This window comes from Rhineura floridana, chromosome 2 (genome assembly GCF_030035675.1).
Source record: "Rhineura floridana isolate rRhiFlo1 chromosome 2, rRhiFlo1.hap2, whole genome shotgun sequence".
In the NCBI taxonomy this organism is placed as follows: domain Eukaryota; kingdom Metazoa; phylum Chordata; class Lepidosauria; order Squamata; family Rhineuridae; genus Rhineura; species Rhineura floridana.
The window spans coordinates 105474615-105499369 of NC_084481.1; the positions used below are offsets into that span (position 1 = coordinate 105474615).

At 42.2% G+C, this 24755-nt stretch overlaps 1 protein-coding gene across 1 annotated transcript; it reads right to left on the reverse strand.

Moving 5' to 3' along the window:
- Positions 1 to 6766: 6766 nt before the first annotated feature.
- Positions 6767 to 24498, reverse strand: LOC133377973 (synaptotagmin-1-like). The gene is given in 6 exon segments (XM_061612760.1): positions 6767 to 7088; positions 8687 to 8798; positions 13154 to 13273; positions 19452 to 19793; positions 19796 to 19843; positions 24319 to 24498. Coding segments are annotated over 6 exon segments (1104 nt in total). The 3' UTR covers positions 6767 to 6786.
- Between the last annotated feature and the right edge of the window lie 257 nt (positions 24499 to 24755).

Consider the following 24755-nt stretch of genomic DNA (forward strand, 5'->3'; position numbering starts at 1 on the left):
CCAAATATTAATATGCAAATAATTTACATAATATGCAAATAATTTACATAATATGCAAATTAGCCTGCCCGGATTTGTGGAACTGGAATATGGCAACCCTAGTCAATGGCTACTGGCCACAATAGTTATGCCCTGCCTCCATAGTCAGAGGCAGTGTTCCAGATACCAGGTCCTGGAAACCTAAGGAACAGAGAGTGCTCTTTGCACTCAGGTCCTGCTTGCAGGTTTCCTCTGGATAATTGGTTGGTTGGCCATTGTGAGGATGCTGGACTAGATAGGCCTGATCCAGCAGGCTTTTCTTGTGATCTCATATCACAAGGGCTCATGCTAACAGGACTCCCAAATTAAAGCAGGTTGATATAGATTGTCAGACTGCGTACATGTATCTCATTGGATGAGACTGAAAGTTATGGGGGTCAATTATGTATTGCGCCCCCCCAAAAGAGAGGAAATGCATCACAAAAAATAATTTGCATAAAATTTGCACATGCTAATTTAGATGTATAGATGCCAATTTAGAAAAAAATACTATAATTTAAATGGAGATACAACACATCTCAGCATGTCAGGGAAGATTGTGACCAGTTGTCCTGCATGTCTGCTCAGTCTGCTTTCTAGATGCTAACTGTTGCCAGGCAGCTTTGAGGCCTCTGGCTCTGTTTTCTTATGGTTCTTTTATCTTGAAACCAGACGTGGACCAGCCAGCCCTTCAAACAGAGGACTCCTTCAAAGAGAGGGCTGCCCTCTGACAGTCCTTGAAACAGAGTACTTCCCTCTGTAAATTAGGGCACAATGGCCACCCTCTCGATAGTACAAGCTCGCTTCTGTACCTTACCTCTATCCTTGGGATAACATCATAGGTGGCTGCTCTTGCTCCTGCTGCTGACGGCACCAGTGACTCTCTTAGCCACATACTCTCTTGGGGGAGAGAAAATGCTGGCAGCAACAAAGAGAAGTTGCCTCTCACCTGCTTCTCTTCTATCTCTGGGCAACAACAGGATTGCGCCGTGGCCGGCCCCAGACCCCACTACTGTGTGGACTGAGCAAGGGCTACATTTACCCTTGGCTGACCCTCCAGGGACCGCATGCCAGAAGTGGGTGTAGCCCAAAGTGGGTGCTTCCTGCCCCATTCTCTCATGCACACTCTTGCTTACAGGCACACAGCCTCCTCCCCCACCCCGCCTCAGCTGATCGAGACAGATCAACTAAGGAGAAGGGCATATCCCCATCTCTCCAATCCAATGACTGAACCAAGAACTTTTTTGTTAACCTTTTAGAGGATTTTTTTTAAATCAAGTGGTATATACATTTTGTTAAAGAAATAAAAAGAAATAAATAACTGGGAAGAACGCAATTTGAATCTTCATCAGAGCTCTGGGCTGCACTCACCTTAGTGCTGTGTCTACGTTTTCTTTTCTTTTTCCCCCTTTTTGGTGCTGCCATCAAAAATTGCTGGAGTCTTTTTAAGGGGGAAGAAAATTGTTTGGAGGGGGGGGAGATTAGACTTCCAAACTGGCAGTCAGCTACCCCTTACTGTCCTAAAGGGAGCAGGTAGGGCCGACAAGAGGGCGGGGGGAAGCTGGTACAAATTACCAGGGCCCAGCTGTCCAGAAGGGGGCCCGAGGCCTGACTATGTTGCATATGTTTTTGTCTTTCTCAGTAGTATCATTATTTGTCAATTGGTTTTGACAACCATTGTAAAATTGGTTAATTTCAAAGAAAATAATGATATAAAAGATTAAAGTGTAAAGATTTTTAGCCGTCTGCCCTTGCTGGGGGGGATGAAAAAAATTTCCACCGGGGCCGGAACCCGCTCTCAGCAGCCCTGGGAGCAGGTAGGCAGATGCAGATCGTGGCCAGTTCTGCTGCTGCTCCTCTTCCTCCTCCTTCTGTTGCAGCTTGCTTGGAAGGGGCATTCAAGTGAGTGGCAACAGCAGTGAGAAGTACTGTCCTGCTGATGTTATTCCAGCTGATTCAAGGCAGATTCACAGGTGAAACCAAACATGCCTTTTAAACTGTAACACACCACTTATGAGGATTAGATCAATGACAATTCTACATTCTTTCTCACGTTGATAATGTGAGATTGAATGTGGAAAAGTGAATGTATGTGTTGTCTAATGTGCTGACCAATCACATGATCTATAGACATGGAAAATTAAAATACAGCTCTTGGCATTCCTTGGGCATCTGCTGTCAAGGCATAGGCCATCTTGCAGGGCTGGAAGCTAGGAAAGGAGTTCAAGAGAAAAGTATCTTGTCAACTGTCCAGTTACAAGAACCTTGATTAAATTAATTAAATGTGACTGTCTTCTGATGTTCTGAAGAGTCCCTTATCCTTGAAGGTCCACTGACTCAGCCTCCCCTCCCCCAGTCCTGCAGTTACATCTCAGCCAAGCTCGTTATAACAAATGTTAGTGACAGATCAGAGAACCTCTTGTTCTGACCACCTCTTGCTGCCTGCATTTGCAAAGAGCAAGAGATAACTCCGTTTCCTGCTGCCCTAAATGCAAGTTCAAGATGAATCATCAAAAGGTGCTCGGAAGCAGGCTGTATAAGATTGAGAGGCTCTCCTTCAGGAAGTCTAAAACTGGCCAGAGATCACCACAGTCTACATGTTAGTTTGTTGCAGGGGAAAAAATTGTTCATTTATTTATTAAATTTACATTCCGCCTTTCCTCCTGAAAAGAGTCCAGGGCAGCATATGACAGTCATAATGGCACCGTAAAGACAAAGGGCTTCAGCCAGCATTCATCATACTCAGAGCAGGCACACTGAAATTAATGAACATTACTAACTTAGGTCAAAACATTTCAATGGATGGATTGTTGTTATGTGCCTTCAAGTCAATTACGACGTAAGGCGACCCTATGAATCAGTGACCTCCAAGAGCATCTGTCATGAACCACCCTGTTCAGAACTTGTAAGTTCACGTCTGTGGCTTCCTTTATGGAATCAATGTCTTGTTTGGCCTTCCTCTTTTTCTATTCCCTTCTGTTTTCCCCAGAATCATTGTCTTTTCTAGTGAATCATGTCTTCTCATGATGTGTCCAAAGTATGACAACCTCAGTTTCATCCTTTTAGCTTCTAGTGACAGTTCTGGTTAAATTTGTTCTGACACCCAATTATTTGTCTTTTTCACAGACCATGGTATGTGCAAGGCTCTCCTCCAACACCACATTTCAAATTAGTTGATTTTTCTCTTATCCGCTTTTTTCACTGTCCAACTTTCACATCCATACATAGAGATCAGGAATACCATGGTCTGAATGATCCTGACTTTAGTGGTCACTAACAAATTTATATACTGGCATAAGCCTGCGCTTCCAGACTATTGTTATTTGGGGGTGGGATCCAATCACATATCAGCAAATTCAAGGTAATCTGAAGCTCTTGTGCAACAAACCCGCTTCATCCCGAAATGGGACTTTTTACAGTATTTGAAAGGAAAATACACTAGAAAGTATCCGATAACAATTACTTGACACATTGTTGTGTAGTCTCCCTGCAAACCAATCAGGATGGATGCTCAAGAAACAGGTTGTCTAGAAGTGACCCATTAGTCTAAGGCAGCCTTTCCCAACCAGTGTGCCTCCAGATGCTGTTGGACTACAACTCCCATCAGTCTCAGCCAGGAAAGATGGGAACTGTGGTCCAACAACATCTGGAGGCACACTGGTTGGGAAAGGCTGGTCTAAGGTATCACAAGACTTTATGTTGACTTCACCAGTGGTCTTCAGTGTGCTCTACTAGAAGACAACAAATATAACCAAGGAGCTCAAAGCCTTTACTTGACCAAACGGCACTGAATATTGAGTTAACATTCTGCCCCTTCTGCACTCCAATGCAGTTATACTGAAACACAATGCACTACGAGGGAGTCAAGACGGATTCTTAGATTTAAACATGTTCCATGGTTGTCAGTCAACAACATACTGTTGTGCGCCTCCCCAATCTCTGAGTAGTGAGATTTCCAGGGTCCCTGCGCTCCTCCAGGGTTTGGTTTCCTTTGGGAAGAAGGTCAGCGGAGACTGCAGTGTCTTTATGAAACATGGTTTATTTATTTACACACATTCCAACCTGAGCTTCAGAATGGAGGGGTTCAAGGCATCAGCAGTCCAATATCCAGCTTTTCCATCTGGGTTGCAGGAGGTATCCTAAAGCCATCGTGCAGAGGGATAGCCTCTCTGCCCGCCTCCAGTCACCAGCCTTTCTCTAGACCATTCTAAAAAAACTCAAAGCACAAACCTCTGCTAGCCGCCAGGAGGGGGGGAAGGCTCTCCTGCAGCATTAAAATGACAAAAGGGTCTTCCTGGCCCATTCACCAGTTGCTGGGCGTCTGATAGACCCATTATCCTACCTGGCCACTCTATTAGCTTAACAAAGGAGAGACTCATCTGACCAGCAGAGTGAGTTCCTCATTCCAAGGCACAGGATTCCAGATCAGAAGCTGGAAGGGGGACCCACAGGGATAATCCTTTCCAACCCCCATGCTCATAACAATATTATTCCAGGACAATCAGACCAGGAAACCATAATAATGGGCCACTATTAAAAGACTCTCATCCTAAATGGCATCATGGAATTGCCGTATTTATCTCTAGAAATATTAAACCTGTCTCTAGAAAGATTCTCAGAGACCATTGTGCTTTTATCATTGGAGTCTCAAGTCTACCCTAACAGTTTAGTCACCAGCTGTGGCATGAATTAAAACATTTCATAATAGAAGTGTTAATGATTTTGATCTTGTATTCCTTGTTCCTTTTCCCTAGGAAGCAAAAGTGAATAGAAAACTGCTAGTTTACTCTAATTGATGCAGGAAGAGCATACTGATGGAAGAACCCTCACCTACTGATTTCACTCCAGCAGTGGTGATTAGCATCCAAAATGAAGACACGGTCCCTCATTTCCACCACAGGGATCCCACACTGATTTTATTAAATTGTAGGTTCAGGAGAGTGCAAAAGCCCTCTAAGTCCAGCTCCTCCAGGCCACAGGGAAGAAGGCTTACCATATCACACACACACCCTAATCCTATCCACAATGGGCCATAAAGTAACGAATCAGCACAAAGGAGGCTTATCACCACATCGAAGGACTTGCAAATCAGCCAGCTCCAGATAACTCGGGAAAATGAGCAATCTCACATTCTACAGAAGTAAGCAAAATGATAAGGACTGGAAAAGTCTGAGCAGAGCAGATCTCCACCCCCAACAAAATTGCATTTGGGGTCAGAAAATTCATAGCAGTGCCTATGAAAGAGGAATATTTACATGTGTCAGTTGCCTTTATGCTAAAGGGAAACAGTTCAGGAGACCAGAAGTTTGCTGACATGCTTAGACATTTGCTGTTGATGTTGTCACACTAGAGTTGCCAGGTTCATGGCCTGAGACTGGTCCTGTATCTTTAGGAGAAGAGAAAGTCAGCCAAGTGCAGGTGTTCTTGCAACGCTGTAATGGGAAAAACCACAAGGTGGAATTCTCCCTTCCCCCTGCACAACTTTTAAAGATACAGAAGACCTCTTGGAGGCCAGGCCTAGCAACCAAGAGGTCTTCTGTATCTTTAAAAGTTGTGCAGGAGGGAGAATTCCACCTTGTGGTTTTTCCTATTACAAGGGAAGGGGCAGGGGGCATACTGTGGGTTCAGACCAGGAGGATATCATCACTCAACACAGAAAGGTGCCTATGTGAGGAGCTGCCTTAATCTAGCCCAGTACTGTATTCACAAGCTGGCAGCAGCTTCAATATTTTCTTTCTAGGCCTTCTTGGAGTTGCCAGCGATTGAAACTGGCACCTTTCATGTCCAAAATATGTGCTGTTACACTGAGCCACAGGTCTCCCTTCACTATCTCTACATCTATTCCAACTGGAAGCAACTGTGCAAGGAGTCAGGCTGAGATCTTTTTTAGCCCTGCTAGCCACAATCTTTTTAACTGGAAATGTCAGGAAACTGGACCTGGGATCTCCTTTACGGAAAGTATGGGCTCCGCCAGTGAGCCATGGTCCCTTCCCAGCTGTAGACCAACTTGTAGAAAATGTAGCAAAATAACTTGACTGTGCTTTGGGTCCAAAATAAAGGCTGAACACAGATTTCCTCTGCATTCCTCTGCCTTTCAGTGTCCTATTTCTTTTGTGTGTTTATTTTAAATAGGTCTTGACTATTTGAACAGAAATATATCTTCACAGGAAGAGGGTATCTATGTTTACTTACTGTGTCTAAGCCACAGCATGCTACTACTTGGTTCCCCAATGTGGTGCTTGTGGGCACAACAGAGCCCTCAGATACCACACTGGCACGCACCAAAAACCCCTGTCCCCCTGTGTTTTTTTTATAAACATATTGAGAGGGGTTTTTTACTTTTTTGTTCTTGGTGGGGGAGTAGCCTGCTTTTTCATTGTTGATGTTTTGGGGTACACGTAGGTGTTATTTTATGGTGGCTTGGTTGTAAAATGAGTATTTTGTGGTGCCCACAACAATTTCTTTGATTTCTGATTTCCAAATGTGCCACTGGGCCCCAGAAATTTGAGGATCCCTGTTTATTATAAAGTATGATGGTACAGCGGGGGAGGGAGAGGAAAGGATCCTTTTTGTCAACAGGGACATTGGTAAGAATGAAAAAAACTTTTGCATGAAATGAGCCGTGCGTCCTCAACCACTGCTACTCTGATCAGGCACTTCTGGTCATCGTTCATCTTCACCTGAGAGAACTTGCTTTGAATGCTGCAGCAGCTCCTGGTGTTAAGAAGGAAAGTGTAGGCACATCCACATCACTGCAAAATCCTCCTTTTAAATGAGCAAAGGATGCCACTTAGCTACAGGCTGCTGGATGGACTGCATCATGTGATGCCAGTGATCGTTCATATTGTTGGGTCCTCGTTTCCCCAGCACAGCCTGTCCTACAAGCTGCTTGCTGCTGGGATGTAGCTCGTAAATGGAAATGAGGACAGCACAGTCCCAAGCTACAGGCTCAGGCAGGTAGAACAGGAAAGTTTCATTGAAAATAGTAGTTGATGCAAGGGTCTTAGCCTTGGATTTCTGGTGCTTCTGGTTATGGAGATGGGAGAAAACATCAATCCTTGCGTATATACCTAGAATGGAAAGAACATCAGAAGAGATGGCAAGATGAAACACAAGTCTCTAACACTTCTAGAATTATTGTCCGAAAATCTCAACTGTTCCTCAGAATTCTGGGCAGAGATATAATAATACATTCACTGTTTCTTGTGTATGCCTTATGCTTCTGATAATTGAGTGGTAAGAATTTGATTATTACTGGAAGCAACAGTATCTTCTGTACTTATTCCTGGAAGCAATAGTACCTTCTGCACTTGTGATAGGAAAGACTATAAATGTCCATGACACAGCCATGTAGAAGAAGCAAACGGGGAGAATAAAACACAGTGAACGAGATATAGATGTACAAAGGCTTCAGAGGCACTAAGGCAGGCGTGGGGAATCTTTGGCCTTCCAAATGTTGCTGAACTAAATTCCCATCAGTCCCAGCAAGCACAGCCGATGGCCAGGGATGATGAGAGTTGTAGTTCAGCAACATCTGGAGAGCCAAAGGTTCCCCACACCCGCACTAAAGGAAAGATGTCACATGCTCCAGAGCAAATTGGATATGAGTGTTAATCTATGGCTACATACACACCATACAAAGCTTCCTCTAAAGAAACCTGGGGGTTTACCCCTCACAGAGCTACAATTCCCAGCACTCTTAACAAACTACAGTTCCAAGGGTTCTCTGTGGGGAGTCCTGTGCTTTAAATGTATGGTGTGTATGCAGCCAACTGGGCTGCAAGAGAGCAATAGCAGAATATAAAGCTTTCAAGGGTTCCAGAGATCTTTTGGAAATCTTGACCAAAAAAAAAAAAAGATAACACAAAGATGAACCTCAGATTCCAGTAAAACAAAAAAGCAAGCCTCTAGATCTTGTGATTGTTAAGAAAAAGCCTGAAAATGTGCAGAAGCTTTATATCTGCTGGTGTCAGAGACCAAAGCTGTGCTCCCATGTATCAGAAGGCTCCAGGTCCCAAAATAGTCCACTGCCCCCCGCATAGTGATTATTTTTTGTCATTTCTCCCTCCACCCACCAGTCTCAACATTTGGGCTCTACTGCCCTTTTAGCACTTTACTACATTCATTCCACCTTCAATTACTCCTTCAGACCACTTTCTGTACTACAGCTAGAAACTTATTATTATTATTATTATTATATCTCACCCTTCCTCCCAGTAGGAGCCCAGAGAACAGGGTGCTTAACATATAGAGCTGGGATATCAGGGTTGACTGTGTGCTTTTAATCATTTCCCAATATCCCCTCCTCAACTGTTACTGCTACAGAATCTGTAGAACTTTAATCCGGCTATGATAATACTCAAACTGTACATAAGAACATAAGATAAGCCTGCTGGATCAGATGAATGCCCCATCTAGTCCAGCATCCTGCTCTCGTAATGGTCAACCAGATGCCCAAGGAAAGCCCTCAAACAGGACCTGAGAGCAGGAACACTCTCCCCTCCTGTGGTGTCCAGCAACTGGTATTCAGAAGCATGCTGCCTCCTCTGGGTCAACACATTCAATAATTCTTCTCTATTATTAGTCAATTGTGTGCAGATGGGGCAGGAGGCTGGAAGGAGGGAGCACCCGAACAGCAGGCAAAGAACAACAAAATAGATATATTTACGTTTCTCTGGGCTATTATGCAAGAAGGCAGTTTTCACTTTCAGTAGCCCAACTTCTATCCTCTGAGAGATTGGAAGACACTTCAGTGACACAAGCACTTCTCCAACTGTGTCCTGTGAAAAGATATATGTGTCAAGACGTAAATACCTGTACCAATGAAACTGGCCCTGTTATTGCCCCACCCTGAGCAGGACAAGGAGGGGTCAGCCAGATCTGCCAAGCCAGCAGCACTGGAAGCAGAGATGCTAGAAACCACCTTGGGCCCCAGTATTATGAGCCACATCCCAAACCCATCAGATCAGGGACTCATGAGCCAGGAACCCTCTGTAGCCTCCAAGGAACTAATCCTCTCTACATCAGGTACCCACATTCTTATATCAACCCATCAATATGGGCAACATATTTAGCATTTCTGTTTGCCACCCTAGACTCCTGCTGGGAGGAAGGGCAGGACATAAATCAAGTAATAAATCAAATAAAATAAATAAAACATTCACGGAGGGAATTCTGATGGGGGAGGAGGAATGCTAGGCTCCGATCCAGAGGCCATCTGTTTTGCATGCAGACGGTCCTAGGTTGAATCCCTGGCATCTCAAGGAAGGGCTGGGAGAGACCCATGTCTGAAATCCTAGAGAACTGCTGCCAGTTAGTGTAGATGAACCAAAGGTCTGACGCAAAGCTATCCCTTGCAATTTGTTTCGGGCCTACAATGTATTGAGACAGGCCCATTGTTGGCATGGCATGGTGGCCATGAAGTCCTGAACTGGACCAGACAAAGTAGTCTCAGCGTGCATATTGAACAGTATTCCAGGACTGTTTTGGAGAACCCCAGGAGAGTGCCTCCACCAGCTCTGTCAGGGAAGGTATTGGACAGCAGAGTGGGTGGTACACCAACATGTTCCTTGCTCGTTCTCTCTAGTCCAGCACCAAGAGCTGTCCCCAAACACTGATTTCCTGGTAAGACAGATGGCATTTCTGTGGATGTGGTGAGTCTGTCCGCCAATAAAACAACTGACCTGTACTGCAATGAGTACCTGTTGTCGTTATGTACCTCCTAATCGACTACGATTTATGGCAACCCTATGAATCAGCGACCTCCAAGAGCATCTGTCATGACCCATGCTGTTCAGAGCTTGTAAGTTCAGGTCTGTGGCTTCCTTTATGGAATCAATCCATCTCTTGTTTGGCCTTCCTCTTTTTCTACTCCCTTCTGTTTTTCCCAGCATTATTATCTTTTCTAATGAATTATGGCTTCTCATTATGGGTCCAAACTATGATAACCTCAGTTTCATCATTTTAGCTTCTAGTGATAGTTCTGGTTTAAATTGTTCTAACACCCTATTATTTGTCTTTTTTGCAGTCCATGGTATCAGCAAAGCGCTCCTCCAACACGACATTTCAAAGGAGTTGATTTTTTTCTTATCTGCTTTTTTCACTGTCCACCTTTCACATCCATACATAGAGATTGGAAATACCATGGTGTGAATGATCCTGACTTTAGTGTTGAGTGATACATATTTGCATTTGAGGACCTTTTCTAGTTCTCTCATAGCTGCTCTCCCCAGTCCTAGCCTTCTTCTGATTTCTTTATTGTCTCCATTTTGGTTAAGGACTGTGCCAAGGTATTGATAATCCTTGACAAGTTCAATGTCCTCATTGTCAACTGTAAAGTTACATAAATCTTCTGTTGGCATTACTTTAGTCTTGTTGACGTTCAGCTGTAGTCCTGCTTTTGTGCTTTCCTCTTTCACTTTCACCAGCATTCATTTCAGATCATTACTGGTTTCTGCTAGTAGTATGGTATCGTCTGCATATCTTAAATTATTGATATTTCTCACTCCAATTTTCACACCTCCTTCATCTTGGTCCAATCCTGCTTTCCGTATGATATGTTCTACGTACAGATTAAATAAATAGGGTGATAAAATACACCCCTGTCTCACACCCTTTCTGATGGGGAACCAATCGGTTTCTCCATATTCCGTCCTTACACTAGCCTCTTGTGCAGAGTATAGGTTGCACATCAGGACAATCAGATGCTGTGGCACCCCCATTTCTTTTAAAGCATTCCATTTCTTTTAAAGCATTCCATAGCTTTTCATGATCTGCACAATCAAAGGCTTTGCTGTAATCTCTAAAGAACAGGGTGATTTTCTTCTGAAATTCCTTGCTCCGTTCCATTTTCCAACATATGTTTGCGATATGATCTCTGGTGCCTCTTCCCTTTCTAAGCTTGGACGTCTGGCATTTCTCGCTCCATATATGGTAAGAGCCTTTGTTGTAGAATCCTGAGCATTACTTTACTTGCATGGGATATTAAGGCAATAGTTCACTCGTTACTGCATTCCCTGGGATCCCCTTTCTTTGGAATTGGGATGTATATTGAATGCTTCCAGTCTGTTGGCCATTGTTTAGTTTTCCATATTGGTTGACAGATTTTTGTCAAAATTTGGACAGATTCAGTCTCAGTAGCTTGTAGCAACTCTATTGGTATGCCATCTATTCCTCGTGATTTGTTTCTTCCAAGTATTTTAAGAGCAACTTTCACCTCACATTCTAAAATTTCTGGTTCTTCATCATACAGTTCCTCCATGAATAAATCTGTCATCCTGACATCTCTTTTATAGAGTTCTTCAGTGTATTGCTTCCATCTTCCTTTTATTTCATATTGGTCCATCAGTGTGTTTCCCTGTTGATTATTCAACATCCCTGCTCTTGGTTTAAATTTCCCTTTCATTTTTCTAATCTTTTGGAACAGGGCTCTTTTTCTACTGTTTTTGTTGTCCTCTTCTATTTCTATACAGTAACTATTGTAATAGTTCTCTTTGTCCCTACGTACAAGTTGCTGTATTGTTGCATTTAGGGTTCTGACTGTGTTTCTATCTCATTTTGCTTTTGCTTTCCTTCTCTCTTTAACCATTTTAAGAGTTTCTTCAGTCATCCATTGAGGTCTTTCTCTCTTTTTAACTAGAGGTATCGTCTTTTTGCATTCTTCCCTGATAACATCTCTGACTTCATTCCATAGTTCTTCTAGTTCTCAGTCAACTAAGTTGAAAGCCTCAAACCTGTTCCTTATTTGATCTTTATATGCTTCTGGGATGTTATTTAAATTGTATTTCGGCATTATGATTGCTTTGTTGGTCTTCTTTAGCTTTACTCTGATTTTCGATACAACCAGTGCATGATCTGTACTGCAGTCTGCTCCTAGTCTTGTTTTCACAGAAAGTATGAAACTTTTCCATCTTCTGCTACCAATTATATAATCAATTTGATTCCTATATTGGCCATTTGGTGATGTCCATGTGTACCATCGTCTTTTTGGTTGCTCAAAAAATGTGTTCGCAAGAAACAAATTATTGGCTTCACAGAATTCAATAAAACTTTCTCCTGCTTCATTTGTCTCCTAGGTCCCATTTCTCCACAATTCCTAATTCTTCTCTGTTCCCTACTTTTGCATTCCAGTCCCCCATGATTATCAGCACATCTTGTTTTGGTGTGTGATCAATTTCTTCCTGTACTTCTGCGTAAAATCTCTCCAATTCCTCTTCTTCTGCGTTTGCCATTGGAGCATAGTCTTGGATGATGGTTATGTTGATAGGTTTCCCGTTTAACCTCATTGATTTAATTCACTCAGACCTTGCGTTGTAGCTCCTAATTGCTCTTGCTACATTACTTCTCACTATTAAAGCAACCCAGTTTCTTCTTAATTTCTCATTTCCTGAATAAAATATTTTGTAGTTGCTTGACTGAAAATGTCCCATTCCCATCCATTTTAGTTTGCTTATACCACGTATTGTAATGTTGATGCATTCCATTTCTTGCTTGACAATTTCCAACTTTCCCTGGTTCATGCTTCTCACATTCCATGTTCCTATTGTGTGCATCGTACAACTCCAGACTCTCCTTTCGCATCTGTGAGCATCAGCCTCTGGGCTTCCTTTTGGCTTTGACCCAGCTACGTCATTAGTCACAGCGCTACTCGTACTTGCCCTTTGTTCTTCTCCAGTAGCTCACTGAGTGCCTTCTGACCTGGGCGTCTCATCTTCCAGCACTATCTCGTGTTGCATTTTGGATACTCTGTTCATAGGGTTTTTGTGGTAAGAGATATTCAGAGGTGGTTTACCATTGGCTTCCTCTGAGTTTGGATGCATCTTAGTCTGGTGTCTCAGCTTTGACCATTCCGCCTTGGGTGCCCCTGCTAGGAGTCTAGCCTCTTGGTTGTGTGATAGGCCAACTTGACAACCCAAGTCTTGCTGGCTGAGGGGGAGCAGAGAAATATCTGTTGTCCCTTCTCCTCAACTTACATGGCCAACCCCTAGTGCCATGCCTCCCTCTGCCCACAACCAATTTCTGTAGAGCCCTTTCTCTCCCTCTCAGGGTCTGTGATACTTACATTCTGGAAGAAAACACATTTTAAACATAAGATTTTGGGAATTCTTCCAAATTCATGCAGAAAATCCATTGTTACCTTTGTTGCCTTCTGCAGTTCTTCACAGAATTCAGTTTTTTCTGAAGTGTTGAGTGCATTCAGAACTATCCTCACTTCTCCCAGAGGCATATGTCGGGAATATCTGTCAAAGTGTTTAACCTATGGAATAATTGTTATCATTAATAACCACAACTTGCTTCACATATATTTATCTATGTGTTCCGTACAATAACCCGATAAGGTAGGTGGTAGTATTATCCCTATGGATAGTGGATTGAAGAGAGGTAATGGTTTGTTTAAGGCTACCCAAAGAGCTCAAAGGTGAGGAAATATTTAAACTGAGGATTTCATAGTATGTGAAATCGGGGGGGGGGGAGAAAAATCAGTATTCCTGCAAAGGTCATAAGACTGAAGTGAATGAATATGGACATTAACTATCTATAAGCCAATGTTGAATTCCAGGCCTTACTCTGCTCACACAGATTGCTCATGGGACATTTTCCTGTGTAATGTAAGATGATCCAAATGATGTTTCTCAGTTCAGCTTTGTATGAATATGTTATTAATGTGACTTCCACCCGAATATACCCTCTGAATTACCTCCTGGTTAGTACCATAGAGGGGAAGGTTTAGTGTGAAAGTTAGTACTCCATTATATTTGTTTTTATTTATTATTACATTTATATCCCCCCTTCAAGGAGCTCAAGATGACATTGTTCTCTTCCCCCCTTATATCCCCACAACAACCCTGTGAGGTAGGCTAGGCTGAGAGATGGTGACTGGTCCAATGCCACTCAGTGAGTTTTGTGGCAGAGCAGGGATTTGAACCCCGATCACCCAGGTCCTACTCCCGCCCTTTTAGCCGCTACACCACACTGACTTTCACCCACCTAAGACGTGTACTGAAAGAAAAATATACATCACTCTTTGTCCTAATCTACTATATATTTTGGAAATATAGTATAGTTTGGATACTATATATTTTGTTTGTTTATTTGCTATGCATTTGAACATCTCTTAAGATATCATAACCAAATTTTGCATGACATTTCCTGAGATCAAGGAACAGGTTTTTGACTGTGTTGGATACACCTGGATACCATTTTGAATCAAGATGGTGCACTGAAGTTTTCAAAACTGCGCTGATTTTAACCACTGATTTCAAAATTGCCCTGATTTTTTTGGGTTTTTTAGAATTCCTGAGCAGTGAGCTGAATTCATGGCTGGGTAGGGATTTGAATCCTGGTCTCCCAAGCCCTGGTCCAACCACTACACCACACTGACTCTCTATGAAAGCGTATGCTTATTTGGATAGACAGTCTTCTCCACATAATCCCCATGGTCTTTCTCTTTCAGTGTCAGATTTGTTCCCCTGCCCCCCTTTTATACTGGGTTTAATAATGGCTGCTGTTAAATGCACTAATTATCACATATTCTCTCATCTCACCAAGGAAAATGGAAATGGACCACCTTCAAGTCAATCCTGACTTATGGCAACCCTATGAATAGGGTTTTCATGGTTAGTGGTATTCAGAGGTGGTTTTATCATTGCCTTCCTCTGAGGCTGAAAGGCAGCGACTGGCCCAAGGTCACCCAGTGAGCTTCATGGCTGTGTGGGGATTTGAACCCTGGTCTCCCAGGTTGTAGTCCCTGCCCACCCAGTTGCCTGTGAAAAGCCATGGGGGTGGGGGCAGGGTGAGGAAAAATATACGTTTTAAAAGGTGATTGGAGACCCCAGTATCCTGAGAAAAGCAGAAACCTGTCCTGACAGGAAATGCACAAATAGCAATAATGGGATACCAAGTGCTGAGTCAAGCAAAAGGTCATGGAAAGAAGTGGACACAGGGCACTTGCATGTACCCTAAGGCTGTATGAAAGACGTGTTCTTAGTGCAAATCTCCACAAGATGGAGCCATTGCTCCACAGGCGTCTGAAAGACCAGCAACTATTTATTTATTTATTTATTTATTTTATTAAATTTATATACCACCCCATAGCCGAAGCTCTCTGGGCGGTTCACAACAGTCATACATAATACAATAAGCCACATATTTAGACAATTTAAAACAACTTTAAAATTTTTAAATTCTTAAAAAAGTTAAAAGACAATTTTAACACATACTAAAATGCCTGGGAGAAGAGGAGAGTTTTGACCTGGCGCCGAAAAGATAATAATGTTGGCGCCAGGCGTACCTCATCAGGAAGATTGTTCCATAATTTGGGGGCCACCACTGAAAAGGCCCTTTTTCTTGTTGATACCCTCCGAGCTTCCCTATGAGTAGGCACTAGGGTGGATCTGTGTGCCAGGTTAACTCCAATCTCCTGATACCATTTATACCCAGTATTTTAGTTACAATTTGAAACTGTATTCTTATGCACATTAAAAGAGTTTCTCCTCTTCCTTTTCCTGGCCTGCCCCGCCCCTCACGCCTAGCCTTCCAAAGCACTGTTCCCCCTTAATGTGGTGTTGGCTTTGTTTTGAGAACTGTGGCTTTAAAAGTGCCTGACACATATGAAATGCCAATGAAGTTCAGCTTGAGAGTTTAGATCTCTGTACGGTGAACTCTTGGTCAAAAGAAAATGGATAGTCTTTGCTCTCTCTCTCTCTCTCTCTCTCTCTCTCTCTCTGTGTGTGTGTGTGTGTAAGGTCAACAAAGTGAACATCAAGCTTTGTTCCTCAGAAGAGAGCTCCAAGGAGCATTATACCTGATGAGCATCTCTGACTAGATTCACAGGCCTTTGCCTCCCCTCTTTTCCCTTTTTCTTTTTACCTACACCTTCTCTTTTAGCCCTTGGCTGCTACTAGCTTCCTAGTGTCTGCCACTGTATTTCCTTATGATATGCAGAAGACTAAGGAAGGCTCTTGTGGCAACTGACCCACCCCATCACCATTTAGCACTGCCTTAGAGAGTGGGATGTCCTTGCATCCTAGAAGGCCAAATGAGATGTTATCTCAGCAAAGTATGCCCACTTCCCAACCTTACATTTGTCAACTTAACAAGGAATGCAGGATTTGCATGCAGGGGACAATGGGCTGATGGGGGGAAGAGAGGAGTGATCAACCACTCCAGAACCCACTATTTTCCCCCTGGGGCCTCCTCCTCCTCTCCAGATTGGTTGGCTTACGTCCATTTTTTTGGAACTCAGGTAGGGGGAAACTCAAACCAACCTTTGTGGAGGGGTATTTACAGGGGAGTAGGGTTGGGCCCCCCCTCTAGGCTGCACACCTTAACGTGGTGAGAGGGTTTGAGAGTGTTGAAGAAGCTGAGAGCAAAGCTGTCAGGAGGCTAGACTCCTAGTACGGGCACCCAAGGCGGAATGGTCAAAGCTGAAACACCAGACTAAGATGCATCCAAACTTAGAGGAAGCCAATGGTAAACCACCTCTGAATATCTCTTACCACAAAAACCCTATGAACAGAGTATCTAAAACGTAACACAAGATAGTGCTGGAAGATGAGACCCCCAGGTCAAAAGGCACTCATCAAGCTACTGGGGAAGAACAAAGGAGAAGCACAAGTAGTGCTGTGACTAATGACACCACTGGGTCAAAGCCGAATGGAAGCCCGGAGGCTGATGCACACAGATGCAAAAGGAAAGTCTGGAGTTGTACACTGTACACAATAGGAACATGCAATGTGAGAAGCATGAACCAGGAAAAGTTGGAAATTGTCAAGCAAGAAATGGAATGTATCAACATTACAATACTTGGCGTGAGTGAATTAAAATGGGCAGGAATGGGACATTTTCAATCAGGCAACTACAAAATATTTTATTCAGGAAACGAGAAATTAAGAAGAAACGTGAGAAGTGATGTAGCAAAAGCAGTTAGGAGCTATAATGCAAGGTCTGAGCGAGTTATATCAATGAGATTAAACAGGAAACCTATTAACATAACCATCATCCAACTCTATGCTCCAACGGCAAACACAGAAGAGGAATTGGAGAGATTTTATGCAAACGCACGGAAGAAATTGATTACACACCAAAATAAGATGTTCTGATAATTATGGGGGATTGAAATGCAAAAGTAGGGAACAGAGAAGAACTAGAAATTGTGGAGAAATGGGGCTTAGGAGATAGAAATGAAGCAGGAGAAAGTTTTATTGAATTCTGTGAAGCCAATAATTTGTTTCTTGCAAACTCATTTTTTGAGCAACCGAAAAGACGACTGTACATGTGGACATCACCAAATGGTCAATATAGGAATCAAATCGATTATATAATTGATAGCAGAAGATGAAGTTCCATACTGTTTGGGAAAAAAAGACCAGGAGCAGATTGCAGTATAGATCATTAACTAGTAATATAAAAAATCAAAGGAAGCTAAAGAAGAACAACAAAGCAATCCTAATGCCAGAATACAATTTAAATAACTTCCCAGAAGAATATAAAGATCAAATAAGGAACAGATTTGAGGCTCTAAACGTAGTTGATAGAGAACCAGAATAGACTGAAGTCAGAGACATTATCAGGGAAGAATGCAAACAGACAATACCTCTAGTTAAAAAAAGAGAAAGACTTCAATGGATGACTGACAAAACTCTTACAATGGTTAAAGAAGGAAAGCAAAAGCAAAAGGAGATAGAAACACAGTCAGAACCCTAAATGCAACAATACAGCGACTAGTATGTAGGAACAAAGAGAACTATTACAATACTTATTGTATAGAAATAGAAGAGGACAACAAAAAGGGAAGAACAAGAGCCCTATTCCAAAAGATTAGAGAAATAAAAGGGAAATTCAAACCAAGAGTAGGGATGTTGAATAATTAACAGGGGAACACACTGAGTGACTGAGATGAAATAAAAAGAAGATGGAAGCAATACACTGAAGAACTCTATAAAAGAGATGTCAGGATGACAGATTCATTCACAGAGAAACTGTATGTTGAAGAACCAGAAATTTTAGAATGCGAGGTGAAAGCTGCTCTTAAAATACTTGGAAGAAACAAATCACGAGGAATAGATGGCATACCAGTAGAGTTGCTCTAAGTTTCTGAGACCGAATCTGTTCATATTTTGACAAAATTTTGTCAAAAAATATAGAAAACTAAACAATGGCCCACAGACTGGAAGTGTTCAATATACATCCCAATTCCAAAGAAAGGGGATCCCAGGGAATGCAGTAATTATCGAACTATTGCCTTAATATCCCATGCAAGTAAAGTAATGCTCAAGATTCTACAACAAAGGCCAGAAGTTCAAGCTGGATTTAGAAAGGGAAGAGGCACCAGAGATCATATTGCAAATAATACATTGGATAATGGAAAGGACCAAGGAATTTCAGAAGGAAATCAGCCTGTGCTTTAGAGATTACAGCAAAGGCTTTGATTGTGTAGATCATGAAAAACTGTGGAATGCTTTAAAAGAAATGGGGGTACCACAGCATCTGATTGTGCTGATGCACAACCTATACTCTGGACAAGAGCCTAGTGTAAGGACGGAATATGGAGAAACCAATTGGTTCCCAATCGGAAAGGGTGTGAGACAGGTGTGTATTTTATCACCTATTTGTTTAATCTATACGCAGAACATATCATTTGGAAAGCAGGATTGGACCAAGATGAAGGAGGTGTGAAAATTGGAGTGAGAAATATCAATAATTTAAGATATGCAGACAATACTGATACCATACTACTAGCAGAAACCAGTAATGATTTGAAACGAATGCTGATGAAAGTTAAAGAGGAAAGAACAAAAGCAGGACTACAGCTGAACGTCAAGAAAACTAAAGTAATGACAACAGAAGATGTGGGAGTTAGTGTTACATGGGAACTATGCTATCCTGGGCTCCTTTGGCAGGAAGGGTAGAATATACATTCAATAAATAAATATGTCTCTTGCTCAGGCAAGTGTGGTGTTGCCACACAAATAAGTAGGAAGGAATAGAGGAGGAACCTTGGGTGATGCAGTTCAATGGACTACCAAGAAGAGGAAAGAGCATTCTTAATCTCTAGGGCATATACCCACTCCCTGGAAGCCACTTGGTACTGATACTTTGATTCACCAGCACTTCCAGCTGCTTGCGCTACAGATGGCCTGCGACAATGATTATTCTACCAAAGGTAACACAACCTCCGTTATCACCCTCTGAGACACTCTGGCATGGGACTTGCTTGTATCATCTGTTCTACTTTTTTTATATACATTAAGGAACATAACTTTAGTGGCCAGTCACTGAACCAGGAATGTGGGGAGCTCTTATGTAAATGGGCCTTGCTATTGTTCTATAAAACAAGAAGATTTTACCCACTGTCACTCTCAGGTACCCTTTATGAATTTCTCCATGGTGGTGACAATGACGATGATGGAGAAGGACAAGGACAGACTCCTCACCTGTAACTTGATGCTGCTCTTTGTGAGGTCTGCCTCTGGCAGGGTACAAGCAAACTGATCCCCAAAGGCTGGGCTCCTGGAGTGCTTTGCCACCCGAGTCTGCCATTCATGCACAATATGCTGGAGATGAGGGGACTGGGAGGATGACCAGCTTAGCAGCCTGACTTTGACAAAAGTGTTGGTGCATCCTTGGCTGGGTAGGCCCAGTGCCTCTGTGACAGTCAACAACAGCTCCAGGCGCTCTTTGTTGTAGAGAAGCGAGAACCTCAGTCTGCCCTGGGATCGGTCAGGAGCATCCATGCCACTACACAGATTGTCCATGCTATGGCTATTGGCCAAGGGTGCGAAAAACAGATCCCAAGTTTCTTGAGCTCCTTTTGGATTTTTTTGATCTGGAGAAAACAAACGAGATGTGCTGTTCAATAGACTTGGCACCCAATAAAACTGCCAATCCCTAAATGTAATAAATGAAGAAAGAGATATTCAGGGTTGAATCCAACAAAGTCATCTCAGTTACTGCAAGGACCTCTGCCTGTGCAGTGGGGCTTCCTCTCACCACCCCAACCTCCAATCAGCTCAAAAAGGTTGCAGGAGGGAACCCAGAATGAATGGGTGGGATTGGATTGGGAGAGTTGATGGAGTGCATGTGCCCAGTACCATTTCAGAACTTACATTTTTTTAAAAAAAGAATCATTTTAGTATAATAATGAGTGAGCTCATATCTACTATATCAGGGGTTCCCAAACTGTGGTCCATGGACCACCAGTGCTCTGCAAACTTCATTCAAGTGGTCTGTGGCATGTCTGTGGATTTATCGTTGAAGATGGGCCATGGCACATCCATTGGTTTTTAATTGTATTTTACTGTTTTATTTCTTATTTTGTATTTGTATTTGTATTTGAATTACAATTTGAATTCTGTGGAATTACAATTGCTATAACTGCCAGACAAAAAAAATCAGTAAGTATTCCTCCAAGACCCTCAGCAATTTTCAAGTGGTCTGTGGGAAAAAAGTTTGGGAACCACTGGGTCTATGTCATCATGAGCACTTCAGGTGTCCTTTCATAAGAAAAAAAATGCAAGCTTCTTTCCCAGTAATAACATTTTACCTTTAAAAAAATCTATTGTTTGAAGAATGTGTGGCTTCTCTCTGCAGTGTTTAAGGAAACGTCTCCAGGTTACTTTTTGTTTGTTTTGTTTTAATAAGGAATGAACAATTTCCTGTAGCAATGCTCCCACTTGTCTTCTCCCCAGTTATCAAGCTCCTCATGCAGGATAAGGGCTAGCATCAGTATACTTGTGAATGAAATTAGAAATTTATTTTAGCATTAAGCAGTACAGATAAATAATAGGAACCCACTCCAAAGACAAAGCTGGGAAGCTAAAGAAGCCTGCCCTTGAGCAGTCCCTGGATGGGAGACCATCTGGGAGCTATATGCAAGTTCCTCTGAACAACTCAGAATAACAGTGGGATATAAGGGCAGTGAATAAATTATTGCGATTTAGAGCAGTGTGGTGTGATGGAGCACTGAAGTAGAAACAGGAAGATTCAAGTTCAAATCCCCACTCATCCATGAACTCTGGGATAGTCAGTCTCTCGCAGCTTGACTTAACCACATAGAAATGTTTTAGGGATAAACAGAAGCAGAGTGGAGGATGGAGGGAAGAACTATGGGCTAGGGATGGGGGAGAAAGTAAATTCAGTTTGCCTCTAAAGGCAAATCTATCAAATCCACACTTTCCAAAACAATATGAGAAAAACATAGTCATCCTTCAAAATTTATAGTTATCCAAATTTTGCTGGGCAGTTTTCCAACCAATATTTACAAATATATATATATATATATATATATTAGAGGAAAGTGTGCATAAAAATGAATATATTAATGAAAAGAATATAAAATGCATTTTATTAGGAGAAATTGCTTGCAAAAATGTGCTCATTAGTCAAAACTGCATACAAAAATGTGTTTATTGGGAGAAATTCATATTAAAATGTTGAAGAATTTTCATGAGGTTTTTTTTATAAAAAATGTAAATTGCTGCAGAAACATGGAGAATTGAATTTAAGATTGGAAAAATTAGAAACTGAGAGAAGTGGAATTGATAGATCTTTCCATCCCTACTATAGGCAGTGTCAGAAGAAGGGCAAATGCAAAAGGAGGAGAGGGCTTTAATAGCTCTGTAGAGAGGTAATGTCAGCAGGAGCTACTGTTAGATGAGCACTTCAGGGGTTCTGAATTGTATGTTTTTGTCATCCACTTAGAGGTTTTATTACAATCAAGCTGTATATACATTTTGTTAAATAAAATAAAAAATAAATAAGATATGTCATTTTTAATTTGGCTTTTCACCTATTTCATCTCTTTACATTTTATTTTGTTAAGTCACTTTGATATATTTCTTTTTTTGTATAAAACAATCAACAAATGCAATAAATAACAAACAAACAAAGGTGCAGGAGCCCCTCCCCTCTTTTGCACCTGGCCACCCTAGAGGAAACTAATTAATTAATAAATTTGCAGCCTGCACAAACCAGCAAGTATAATAAATAAATGATTGGCTGTACCATTTATAATACTGAATAAGTATTTGTCCATCTTCACCTATCTAGGGGTGTGTGCAGAGCATATAGTGGTATCTTTAAACAAGACCTGCTTCATTTTTTCCCTTCCACCACAACACATTTGATAGAAGTATTAGTCCATTATTAAAAAGTTGATCTATCTTCAGTCCTCCTCACTTCAATCCTCAGGTGGCTTGTCCTTTATTTTATTTTTTGAATGCACAATATGGTCATTAATTCATTTGGCTTCAAATCTAGGCACACTTACCTGGGAGAAAGTAAGTCCCATTGGACACAGTGGGACTTACTTCTGAATAAACAAAAATTATATTGCACTGTTAAAGGAATATTTATTTATAAAAATACTTGCATACCACAATTTATAAAAAAAACCAAAGTGGTTTACAACAATTATATATATATAAAATAAAAAGCCACATAAAAATTTAAAACAGATCACCAGGTATTACAGAAAATCTTTTTCCTGAATTGTCTCCATAAGCCTGGCAAGTGGCAGCATAGAAAAGTTTTCAGCAACTATTTAAAGGTTTATACAAAATACATCTGCTGAATCTCTATTGGAAGAGTATTCCATAGGGCTGGGCCAGTGATGCTAAAGGATTGGTTTTGTGTGGTTGTCAAATGACCCACACTAACTATGTGTGTGGGGAACAGAACCAGGTATGCTCCTAGATGATCTTAGTGATCGTGCTGGAATTTAAGGGTTCAGGTGGTCCCTAAGGTCCCCGGGACCTAAGTTGTTCAGGGCTTTATAAATTAATACAATGACCAGACTCAGCACCTGAGCCAGTGCAGATGTTTTAACAATGGTGCCACATGTTGTCAGCTATGTGTCCCCATTAGTAGTCTGGCTGCCACATTCAACACCTGGAGCTTCAGACCAGGCCAAAGGGCAGCCCCACATAGAGTGTATTGCAGTAATCCAGCCTCAAAATTACCAGTGTATGGACAACAGCGGTCAGGCTATCTCTGTCCAGGAATAGCCATAGCTAGTGAACCAAACGAAGCTGGTAAAAGGCATTCCTAGCCACAGAGGACACTTGGACTTCTAGTGATAGAGATGTATCCAGGAGTACCCCCTAGCTACATACCTGTTCCTCCAGAAGAAATGCAAACTTGTCCAGAACTGGTAACATTCCTATCTGAACACTGGAACCAACCAATCCAAAAACCCTCCATTTTCCCAGGATTCAGCCATAGTTTATTGGCTATTATCCAATTCACCACTACATTCAGACATCAGTCTAGAGCTTGCACAACCACTCCTGATTCAGATGTTATGGAGAAACAGAGCTGTGTGTCATCAGCGTGCTGGTGGCATCTTGCTCCAAGACTCCTAATGACCACTCCCAACTGCTTCATATAGATGTTAAAGCCATTATATAAATTCATTCAACACTTAATTTAAAAGAAGATTAAAAAATCAATTTAAAAGAGCTGCAAAACTCTCCAGGAAGTTGGGGTGGGGTTCTGATGTTACCAGCACCAGCCAATCAGTACTGGGCAGAACCTGCTTCTGCTGCACACTGGAACAACACATTTAATTAACTATATATATCCCGCCTTTCCTTCCCTAAGCTTAGTCCTAGACAGGGAACTGCATGTCTGTTTGCACCCTGGGATTAGTATACTTGCCTTGACCTCATGATAAGGCTCTTGAGCTATGGCGAGAAGAGGTGCCTGTAATCTTTTCCCCTGGAAGCCATGCTCTTGTGTTATCCCATTCTGCGCTTCACTGGCAAATTTTCTTTCCGCAAGAACAAAAATAGCTGAGTGCATATCATACCTCCCATAAACATAAGGACAGGAGTTTATGTTTTCCAGAAATGATCCTTGATAGGTTGGAGCAGTAGTGGGTGGTGCCCGTTGGCACTGGTAGGGCAGAAGGCAAAGAGGACAGGACAATAGGTGGAGCCAGAGCCAATGAGAAGCAGAGTCAATTCATTCTAGTTTTGCCCTTCTCCTCCTCCCAAGGATGTTGAGCAATAGCAACACTGAGATGAAGAAGGAAGCTGACAGCCATTAGCCAAGGTGGGATGGCCCACCTCAGGAAGCAGAGTTTTATTTCTTTGCAAATTTTTCAAACTCTGCTTGGAGTTCTTTCCTAGTTAGGCTGCAGGTGTTGCTCCCCAGAGAAAAAAGCCGCTCAGGAGAGTGAGAGTTTGTCAAGTCCTACCCTAGCAAGCTTTGCCTCTTGGAGATGTGTAGTTGTTATTTTCCTCCCAACTGGGCTTAGTCCTTGATATAATTGTTAAACGAAAAGGAACACATGCTACTTACCCACAATGTTCTCTGAAACATACCTTCCCCAAATTTGCTGTCCTTCCGGCATCTGTACAGTTGACACATCAAAATGATGAATGCCACCAACAGCAGGAGAATGGACAATGCCAACATGCCGTATTTCCAGATGTCAGGGAAGGGGGGCAGCTGAAGTAGACTGGGCTGTGGTTGGGTCATAGCTCACTTCCTGTCGGGAACAGAAAAGGAGCATCTCAACTGTACTAACAGCCACATGAGGTTCTTTGCAGCCACTGCATGTTCAATCTGCACCAAGGAACGGAACCACATGGAATGAACTGGATTGGTCTAAACCAGGGGTAGCCAGCATGGTGCCCTCCAGATATTGGTATACTCCCCCACCCCATCATTCCCAGCCAGCATGGCCAATGAACAGCTGGAGGGCACCACATGGGCTATCCCTCGTCTAAATCAAG